The following is an 11,038-nucleotide window of genomic DNA, read 5'->3' on the forward strand; positions in this document are numbered from 1 at the left end:
TCAGGACCACATAAAAAAGAGGTTTCTGATTGCTGCTGTAAATACACAGATGAATATGAAACTTAACAAGTATAATCACAAGATTAATAATGTATAATTACAAAAAAAACGAATATAACGGTCATATAGCAATATAAATTTGCAGAACAATTTGTAATTTATGAGTTTAGTCAGTCACAAATGTAGGCTACCTGTTGTTTGTTGAAAAGTATTGTATGACGCATTTCCTGTGACGTAGATCTTTACAAAGGAAGTATTGACAGTCATATGCGGAAGAAGCTAGACTGGGAAAACAATCGGGTGGATCGACGAACTGTAACTTTGAATAAGGAATAAAAGAAACAGACGACGGCGTGATATTTGGCCTGTTCAACTACTTCTGTCTCTGGTGGACTTTTTCCACATAAAGAAAAGCAAAGGTAAAAACGATGATGAAGGCCTCCAGCTTTTCTTTCTTTTCTTGAGCTAATTTCAGCAACTGAGCTCATTATTATGTAACGTTATGTTATTTAGAAAAAGTCTGGGTGATTTTATAAAAGGATAATCATATGAATATGTTATTTTTTAAAGTCTGAGTCTGGGTTATCGGTGTCCTTTCGAGTCAGTCACAGAGTGTAACGTTAACTTACACTGTAAGTTACTATGGCGTTGTTCATTGTCATAATAATAGGTTCATATGGAGTGTTCTTTTTTTTTCTCTGTCTTAAATTGAGAAGAGAACAGTATGACAACAATTACAGTACAGGTGTTTCCACTTGATTCATAGCAAATAAAATATTTTAATTTGAGACTAGCTAAATAAACCACTTGTTCACCTTATGACATTCCTTTAAAGAATGATGTCATAGCATCACGTGCCCGAGAGTCACTGTCATTAAATCACAAATGGAAATATGAATTCTTATCTGTGACATAATCATCTTTCTGTATTGTTGTTTGGATAATTGATCAGATTGTGGATACCCTTAAAGAGATAGTTCAACCAAAAATGTAAATTATTTCACTCACAATGACATACTCACCCTCATGTCGTTCCAAACCCGTAGGACTTTCGTTCATCTTCAGAACACAAATTAAGATCTTTTTGATAAAATCTGAGAGCTTTCTGGTTCTCCATTGACAGCAAAGCAACTACCAAATTGATGCGTCAAAAAGTCCACAAAGAGATCATAAAACTAATCCATATGAATGAATCGATCGGTTTAGTCCAAATTTTCTGAAGAAACTCAATTACTTTATATGATGAACAGATTGAATTTAGGCTTTTATTCACAATCACATATAAACATTCATCAACTCTCACATAAGTTGTGGTAAACAAGCTCAAGCATGTTCGCCTAACGAGAACCAATGAGGTTCATTCTTGTGTTATGCCGTTGAGCTTCCACAAGAGCTCCGTTCTCACGTGTCAAGCAGGTTCGGTTGAGCTTCTGTTCATTTTCGCTCATCAATGTTTACGTGTCGTTTGGAACAACATGAAGGTGAGTAAAAAATGACGGTGTTCGGATGAACTATACCTCTTTAAAAAAATTGACGGTATTTTTTCTCTCTTTTTTGTATTTGGTCATGTCAGATGGAGTTCCTGTTTGGAAAAAGAAAGACCCCGGAGGAGATGCTCAGACAGAACCAGAGAGCGCTAACCAGAGCCATGCGAGATCTAGACAGAGAACGCCAGAGGCTGGAGCAACAGGAAAAGAAAATAATTGCTGACATTAAGAAAATGGCCAAACAAGGACAGATGGTTAGGAGAGTTTTAATTTGATATGTCTCTGTTACTGACATGCCCATGAAGTCTCGCTTGAGTGCAAGTAATATTCTTTTACCGACAGGATGCTGTGAAGATCATGGCTAAGGACTTGGTCCGCACAAGACGATACGTTAAGAAATTCATAATGATGAGAGCCAATATTCAAGCTGTCAGCCTTAAAATCCAAACCCTCAAATCAAATAACAGCATGGCGCAGGCCATGAAAGGAGTCACCAAAGCTATGGCCACCATGAACAGACAGGTATATCTGCAATAGCATTCTCAGTTTGTATTTGTCTTGTCAACAGACAGCTTGTTGATGTGCATTTATCTGATGTGAATTCTTTTTCTCTCAATGCAGTTGAAGTTGCCACAGATTCAGAAGATCATGATGGAGTTTGAGCGCCAAAGTGAAATCATGGACATGAAGGAGGAGATGATGAATGATGCAATCGATGATGCAATGGGAGATGAAGATGATGAAGAGGAGAGGTGAGAATTCCATCAAATCAGCATATTAAGATGAATTCTGAAGGATCATGTAACACTAAAAAAAGACTGGAGTAATGATGCTGAAAATTCAGCTTTGTCATCATAGGAATAAATATGTATAATATATATTTGCATAAAAAACAGCTATTTTACACTGATCAAATAAATGCAGCATTGGGCAGCAAAGGAGACTTTTTTCTTTTTTTTTTACATTTAAAAAATCAGTAGTGTAGCTCCAGAACAGAGATGTCTCTATACCAGACTCCGCACTCTTCTGACATGCACTCTTTTTGCTTCAAATGCAGTGATGCTGTGGTTTCTCAAGTTCTGGATGAGCTGGGTCTGAATCTGTCTGACGAGCTTTCAAGTAAGCCAAAAAGACACCAGAGTTTCTGTCGTTCTCATATTAACCCAAAGTCGTTCTCATATTAACTTTATTTCATTCAAACAGGCCTGCCTTCTACTGGAGGGAGCCTTTCGGTCGCAGCTGGGAAGAAAGCTGAACCGCAGCCTACGCTGGCAGATGCTGATGCTGACTTAGAGGAGAGGCTGAACAACCTCAGGAGAGACTGAGAAAGACTTTCAGGGAAGGTTTTGATTCAGATATGTTTGTGCAAAGCTCGCTTCACTAAAATGTAGACTGATGCAAAGAGAGAGGATCTGAATGCTGTCTTTTATTCTGACATTTGACGCTTTAATGCGTCCCTTTTGTTTTTCTGTTCTCTTTTTATGACATGTGCTATATAAATGTTACCAAACACGTAACCCAAATGAAGATGCAATGCATCAGACTGCTCCTTCTGTTTAGAGAAATTCATTTAAAGGGGATAAAATCAACAAAGATTCTGCTTACCCTGAGATCTTTTGAGGAAGCCTTAACACTATTTCATTGCTATACAATTTGGTTTATCACACATCATCTCTTAATTCTAATAAACAGATGGTGATACTAACCGTTTTATATACGGTATATATATATATATATATATATATATATATATATATATACTGTAGTGCAAAATGGAGTCACTCCAAGGGTATATCAGAGAATTATCTTTGAAATACCGGTGTTATTATACTATCACTATCTTCTAATAATATTTTTATTGTGATCTTTTAGTGGTAAATACTTTCATATAATAAATGTGGTGGTATATATACAGTATGTTTGTTTCTCAAGTGATCGACCTCTAGTCCCAGGACTGTTCAGTGAACTATAAACCTTCATGAACTCTAAAGTTTGTGCTAGGCAATGTCTCACAATAACTTTTCATTAAAATCTTGGAGGCAGTTTTCCAAAACTTGTTTTGTCATAGAGATTATTCATTATTAAAGAAATATATTAAAAAAAGATTAGAAATGTTATCAATGTATTTATCTCATGGTGAATCAAAAGAGGTGGTATATTTTGAAAAAAAAAAACATTTTGCCTTTTTTTTTTTTTGGTCAATAAACATTTTTCACACTTGAGTTTTGTGACATTTTATGTTCTGTGGATTTCAAAAAATTAACAAATGACTAAATTTTATGATGAAATTAAAATGTATTTACCCCAAACTGAATTTAGCATAAAACACAAGATTAAATTGTATTAAAGTGTTTATATAATACATAAAACTGTTAACATACTTGAATCATAAAGTCTTTGAATAAATGTGATCTATTTTCATTATATTGCCCTTTGTGGCAAATCACATCTTTGTAATGCTAAGCTGTCAAGTGATTTGGGAAGAAATACTACTGTAAAACCAAAATATGGACACAAGACATTAAAAACGGCATCAATTATGAAATCACAAGAGTGAGTTTTATGTAGTTTTTATTTTTTTGAAAAACAAAAATTCTTGTTTTGTAAATAATGCTATCAATATATCTATGCTGGACATACAACATTTCTGACATTAAATAAAAAAATAACAGCAACATTTTCCTTATTTACAGCCAATGTGTGTCAGCAAGGCTATTTACATCGGTCCAGTTGTACACATTCACGGAAAAAAATAACTTGATGTGTATGGTGTTCACAAAATCAACACATTTACACACACAAAAAAACAAATTCAGGAAAATTATAAATTTTCAGTTAGAACAGATCTTTAGGAAATGCATTACAAAGGCCCTGAAATGAATCCCATGAGGCACATAATTAATGCGAAACTCATAAAGACAAGCAACAACACTTTTGGACATGGATGAGGTTTAATGAAAATGGTGGTGTAAAATAAATGTATTGTCAATAAGAATGTTGATCAAAAAACAACCATGAACAGACCAACTAATCGATCCAAAAATAACGTTAAGGGCATTGTCCTTAAACCTGCATGGGATGCTGAACAGCTTCAGAGAACCCTAAAATGCCAAACAAATAAATTCTTGCTACTCTTTAACAAAGGGTCATTCATCTAAACAATTTAGCATCTTCACTCTAATCCTGCCAATATTTTTCTCTCTAAACGACTATGCTATGCTTACAAAAATATGTACATTTTGAGGCAGAGGATTTATCAAGACATTCATGCACAATTACATTTTCAAAAAACAAAACAAGCTCTTTAAAGTCATTCGGAACACAACTACATGCAAATGTGCAGCAATACTCCATAACCACAGTTTAGTGCACATTAAAACAGTATTTGCAGTGGAGCCTGCAATAATCAAGATCACTAGCCTCAGTGAAAGTACACAGAACAGGACTACAAGTAAAGAATTAAATCAAGGCCACACACTGATTGTGAGGGAACTAAAATAGCAGTTAACCGGGCAGTTGTTGCTTTATCATCACAGCACAATAAAATGAAAACTCAGCTGTAATTCTGCCATTTCCTTCTCACCCAAACAGTGCTTTGCCTCCTTTAACCCCTGTTTTGCCACTGGACATGAAGTAGCACTCCTCTGTGGCATTCAACTCGAACACATGCCCAGAATCGGTGCGGCTTATTTCCGACAGGTTCTGTGGGGAGTTTGTTTCTTCTGATTTTCAATGCGACATCGACTTCTTTCATCAAGCCAGGGCAACTCAAAGTTCCTAGCAGACAACAAAAGTGGATCGACATGTTCACTATGCCTTGTGATTGTTATGAAACTTAATCAGTAGTTAAAAGGTTAGTTAAAAAAAACAGAAAAAAGGTTCTTACTGTGCAGGTATATTGGGCAAAGGCCGACCAAACGCCACTACTGGCAGAAAGGGTGTGACCAAGATGGCCTCCACTGTACAAGGGAAAATCGGTGAAATTATAGTATATAATATGATAACAGCTGGTTTGTTCATAAATACAAAATTAATATTTTATCAAATTAATATTTCTTAGGCTCATACCATTCTCTAAATCAGGATGAAACGAGGACACTTCTGGCTCGCTCTCCTGAACATTTGTTTTTTTCTTCTCCATGCGCTGCTGCAGTCTTTGAAGCATACGCTGTTCACGTATTCTCTGAATGTCCCAACTAACAGGGAAAAAACAGCAAGCATATTATGAGCATTAAAAGGGTTAAGTGTTGTTTTAAGCAGTCTGTAACCATACATAAACCTTTTTAACAGTTATTTAAAGTATATTATTATTATTTTTGTTGTGAAGAAAACCTACCACAAAATTAATCAGTTAAGGGAACTCGTGTAACCATTTTACCACCGGTTTAAGCTCGAATGAACTAGGCTTTTGCCCAATATGAAATATAAGCAAGAGGCTTAAATAACACAACTTCATTTTTTTCAATTATTCAATTCTTTTTAATTGAACAATATGTGCTTGTTTAGTTTATACACATTGTTGTAGACATACACTACCATTCAAAAGTTTGGGGTCAGTAATTTCTTTCAGCAAGGATGCATCAAATTGATCAAAAGTACAGTAAAGACTTTTACATTGTTACAAAATACTTCGATTTCAAATAAATGCTTTTCTTTTTAACTTTCTATTTAATAAAGAATACTAAAAACAGCACATCTGTTTTCAACACTGATAATAAAAATAAATGTTTCTTGAGAACCAAATCAGCATTTTAGAATGATTTCTGAAGGATCATTGAAGGCTGGAGGGTTGGCTGAGAAAATTCAGCTCTGCCATCACAGAAACTAATTACATTTCAACATATTTTTAAATAGAAAACAGTTAAAACCTCACCGTTTTCGTCTCTTCTCATCCAGTTCTAACTTTGCGTGCCGTTTCAGAAAAACGCTGTCATCAAGACTCTACAGAAACAAATGATGGTTACATGACAATGGACCTCATACTTAAAATTCTTCTGACTTATGTATAATACATATATGATGCAAATGATGACTCTTACTTCGGGGATGTCAACAGCATCCTCCTCCTGGATGGGATCCATGGTGTTTTCCCTCCATGATGGGACTAAGGAAATATTTTTTGTATTTAGAATTTGAAAATCAATGTTTATAACGGCCGTTTTGCATTTGAACCAGGCACTTACTTGCAACATCCTCTTCGATCTTTGGACACTCTTCCTGTAACGGAGAGGCTGGAGGTTGCTGCCAACAGCACAGGTACATCTCGGTCGTTGTCATGTACGGAAGCTCTTCGGTTTCTCTGCTGTCGTCTCCCTCTGGATTCAGGTCCATCTGTCCTGTTGATTTCACGTTCGTCTTCTCTGGGGTCTCTTTGCTTCGCAGGTCATGCTGACATGGCGACGTCCCTCCTGTATCTGATTTTTGGGGGGTCATTCTTGAGGCCTTACCCCTTGACCTCTGCATCTTTGTTTCCAACATGTTCATCTTCCTAGACAGAGTATTTACAGGTTATATCAGCCAAGCAGAAGCCACAAGAAGAAAGAACAAGTGAAAAATAACAGGAAAGAGTGACTAACAGGAAGAGCTGCACGATTAATCGTTAAAAGATCGCAATTTCGATTCAAACGCCAATTTGATCTCACTCCTAAATGACAATGAAACGGCTTCACAAAGTCTTTTCAACCACACAGTATCGTTATTTCTGTTACAAATATTCATATTATCAAAGAAATACTAGGATAAAAGTTTATAGCTTGGATTTAAATAATGATGTCTACGGAAACTATTAAAATAGACCAAATCTTTTTGAATGTAGCTCAACACTTCAAATAAAGATTGTATCAATTACATTGTTATGGCAGTAGGTGACGACAAGTGACTTAAAAACTTATGTCATTAAATCATTCATTCAAAAAATGTGTTCAAATAAGCTGACTCATCCAATAATGAAACAAGTGAAGTATTTTTGAGCGAGTCATTGAATCATTCATTCAAACTGATTTTTTTAAATAATTAATTCAAATTAATTAAACATTTTAAATAGACTGCAGAAATTAACATTTAGTCAAAACCTATAGTAAATTACAGGTTATTTTGTTTATTTGTCTCATGTCTGTTCAGCATTGTGAACTATTTGAAACAAAAAAAAAATCGTGATTCTCAAATTTATCCAAAATCGTGCAGCTCTACAAACAGGGGAATTTACCATTCTTACCTCTTTTGCACTTTGCCACCTGACTTGGATGTCTGAGATTGAGGGTTGTCCCCCATATCTGATTCCCAAAAGTCATCAGAGTCAGGGACCCATCGCTCTAATGGCTGGAAGAGCTTCTTGTCACGTGGTTCCTTACTTAACAACTGCAAACGGCGCTCCATCCGCTCAATACGGGCAAGCAACTATTTTAAGGCAGGACAAATACATTAGGAAACAAACAAATAAAAATCAATATCCCACAAACCGTGAATCTCACACTTCTATTTAAAAGTTTGAGGTCTGTAAGATTATTTTTAAAAAAGTATCTTATGCTCAACAAGGTTGCATTTATTTGATAAAAAAAAATACAGTAATACTGTGAAATATCATTTCCATTTTTAAACAACGGTTTTCTATTTTAATATAGTAATTTTAATGGCAAACCTGAAATTTTACTCCAGTCTTAGGTATCACATTACCACATGATTAGGTGCTCAAGTAACATTATTATTAATATTGAAATCAGTTGTTATGCTTAATATTATTGTGGAAACTGTGAAAGGGGTTTATCCAGGATTATTTTGTGAATAGAATAGACAGCTCAAAAGAACATAATTTATTTGAAATAGAAATCTTGTAACATTATAAATGTATTTTGATCAATTTAATGCATCCTTGCTGAATAATAAAATACTGCAGACCCTAATGACAGTGTACATACCGTGTCTCTGTCTGATTTGAGTTCATCTATTTCCTTGTCCTTAGACTGCAGCTGCTGCTGTTGTTGCTCTATTAAGTCCAGCTGAAGCAGAAGCAGTTGTTTAAGGCAGGTGGCTTGTGCGTGAGGATGACCCGTGATCTTCCTCAAATTTGTCTTTTTACCCTCCGAGTGTTCATGTGACGCCCCCATGGTCTCTAACCCTTTGGCGTTTTTCTCACCCACAGGGTCTCTAGAATTACTATGTGAATTCATGGATACAAACTCTGGCTTGTTATCAATGGTGTTGGTCTGTCCAAGAGGAGTTTTACTTTTTACAGGGGTGCCTTCACCCCCCATTTGTTTAGCTTGAGATGACAGTGTTTCTGTGCCCACAGAGCCAGCCTCTGAAGCCACAGCCAACTCTCTGCCAAGCTTTAAAGGCAATGAAGTCCGTTCAGGTTTCCCACCCAAAGTCTTGTCCAAGAACAGATGTTGTCTGGTGCTGTCTGGAGTGTCACCAAGAGGATCACTGAGCCCTTTACGGACACTAACTGTGTGTCTTGTTTGAGATGGGCTGAAGTCACAGTTGTTTGAGTACAATCCCACTTTAGAAAAGCATTCAGGTCGCATATTCATGGCGAAAAGAAACCTCTACCCTCTGAACCATGGCTACCATAGAGTTGATATCAACAATTCTGTGTCTGCAGACCTGTACCTGAAAAAACATAAAATATCCAATTAGAATCAATGTTATGGCAAAGTGGCGAATATGTAAATAGCACATTATTATGTAAAGATCGTAGTGAATGCAGTGGAAATGTGAAGAAGCAATTTCATTCCTGTCTATATATGCCACATATGCTTCTTTATAAAGTTACATTAAAAACAGTGGGTGAGCAAATACTAAATAAAACACCAAAAACCGTCAACATTATATCTCGTATGGTATAAGTTGTCTAGAGGCTAAAAATCAGTTGCTTGGTCATAAACAACAGATCACTGCAGCTCAATACCGGTTGGACTTGGGTAAAGACAGGCACACATCTATTATACCAATACTAAAGATACATGTGAATATAATTACTAAACGCTATGACGCATATTGTTCAAGAGATATGAACCATTTTAACTTGAGCTAATAATAAAAAAAGCGCGCCTCCATTTTGATCCTCACTGCTAGCTAGCCGCTGTTAGCAAACGAGGTTATGTCGTTTTCGCTGCACAGTTCAGTCTGAATCCACTCTATACCGCATTTCTTACATAAGTTACGGGTTCGCCCAGGGTAAATCCTCAACGATCAGAAGAAACGCGTCTTAAATAAGCTTTCTACTTTACTTTTATTGCTGTTTGTCCCCCATTTTCAGGCTTGAATCTGCACAATGTCCCAACATTACGAGTGCGTTTGACTCGGTGCGCATGCGTACTGTCAGGACATGTTTACATTCAGAGTGATGGGGTCTATCGAGCTATATTAAGAGTCAGTATGCATGTAATTTTTTTTATCTGCAATAATATTGAGCGCCATTACTTTAACCTACGGAAACTGGTAAAGACAGTTGAGGTAGGCCAGGGAACGCTAGTTGTCTGTCGGAGGGAAATTATGAGTCGTACCGTGCACACTTGTGGAGAGGACCTTTCCAACGTCATTTCCTCCGACGTTTTCGCACTCGTTTCGTTTCATTTTTAAATGTATTTAGCCTACCCAGTATTAACCCTTTCATGCATGAATTATGATAAACACAGTCAGGATCATAGAGCATGAAAAAAAAAAAAAAAAGATCTGTGAACTTAAAAAAATAATAATAACTTACACAATTTACAAAGGGATTTTCAGATGTCCAGATGACATCTGAAAATCCCTTTGTAAATTGTGTAAATTTTACATTTAAATGTACGCATACTGTCCATGGATAGTAGCCTATGCGTTTATGTTTTTAACCGAATTAGGCTACTTTATTAAACTTAGCCTAATATAGTAGTAATAGCAATTTTGTGTATTTAACAAAGCAATGCATAAAATGCTATAAAATCATGTGGAAACTATAAAATACATAGGCTAGCCTACAAAAAAATATAGCCTAAGCTTCAGCATTGAAAATGCAACTAAGTTGGTAGCCTACCCGTTCAAAGACTATAAAAAATAGGTTCGACCAGAAGACAGAATAACTTCGTACAAGTTGAATGTCACATGTCTTTGATATCAGAACATGACGTGAGTGATTCTATCAAAGATATCTAAAGGTGTTGAAAAATGTAGACGCCGAATGCTCCAGTCTAACAGAGTACACAGTGATTTCCCCGAATGTCAGCTGATCATTCTGATTAATGTTCAAAATTGACTTAATTTAGATCTCCTATTTGAGAAAACCTATCTAGCATACATAATGTTTTCAGACTGTGGAAAAACTCAATTAGGTTTTTTCATCTGAAATGAGCAGTGTTGGGGGTAAACAAGTACGTGCATTACGTGATCAGATCATTTTTTGATGTAAAGACAGAGTAAAGAACACCAGCAGAGCAGAGCGAGCGTTTTCAATTCATTCCTATGGTAGTCGAGCTTCACATAGGCTTGCACTAGTTTATGTGCATCGATGCTGTCAAAACCCATGCATTCGCAGGAAAATTGATAATAGCTTAGCTGCATGTCTTGACCTGTTA

The 11,038-nt window shown here is 36.1% G+C and overlaps 2 protein-coding genes across 2 annotated transcripts; one reads left to right on the plus strand and one right to left on the minus strand.

Moving 5' to 3' along the window:
* The first annotated feature begins 184 nt into the window (after positions 1–184).
* chmp2a (charged multivesicular body protein 2A) lies at positions 185–3,709 on the plus strand. Its single transcript, XM_079595305.1, has 6 exons — positions 185–419; positions 1,574–1,741; positions 1,830–2,009; positions 2,109–2,239; positions 2,545–2,606; positions 2,691–3,709. The coding sequence occupies exons 2-6, from the start codon at positions 1,574–1,576 to the stop codon at positions 2,810–2,812; spliced, it is 663 nt and encodes a 220-aa protein (XP_079451431.1). The 5' UTR covers positions 185–419; the 3' UTR covers positions 2,813–3,709.
* A 332-nt stretch (positions 3,710–4,041) lies between these two features.
* Positions 4,042–9,998, minus strand: msl1b (MSL complex subunit 1b). The gene is given in 9 exon segments (XM_079595304.1): positions 4,042–5,264; positions 5,374–5,446; positions 5,556–5,683; positions 6,361–6,428; positions 6,527–6,628; positions 6,630–6,975; positions 7,702–7,883; positions 8,402–9,095; positions 9,919–9,998. Coding segments are annotated over 8 exon segments (1,605 nt in total). The 5' UTR covers positions 9,017–9,095; positions 9,919–9,998; the 3' UTR covers positions 4,042–5,173.
* Between the last annotated feature and the right edge of the window lie 1,040 nt (positions 9,999–11,038).

This window comes from Phoxinus phoxinus, assembly GCF_949152265.1.
Source record: "Phoxinus phoxinus genome assembly, chromosome: 21".
In the NCBI taxonomy this organism is placed as follows: Eukaryota; Metazoa; Chordata; class Actinopteri; order Cypriniformes; family Leuciscidae; genus Phoxinus; species Phoxinus phoxinus.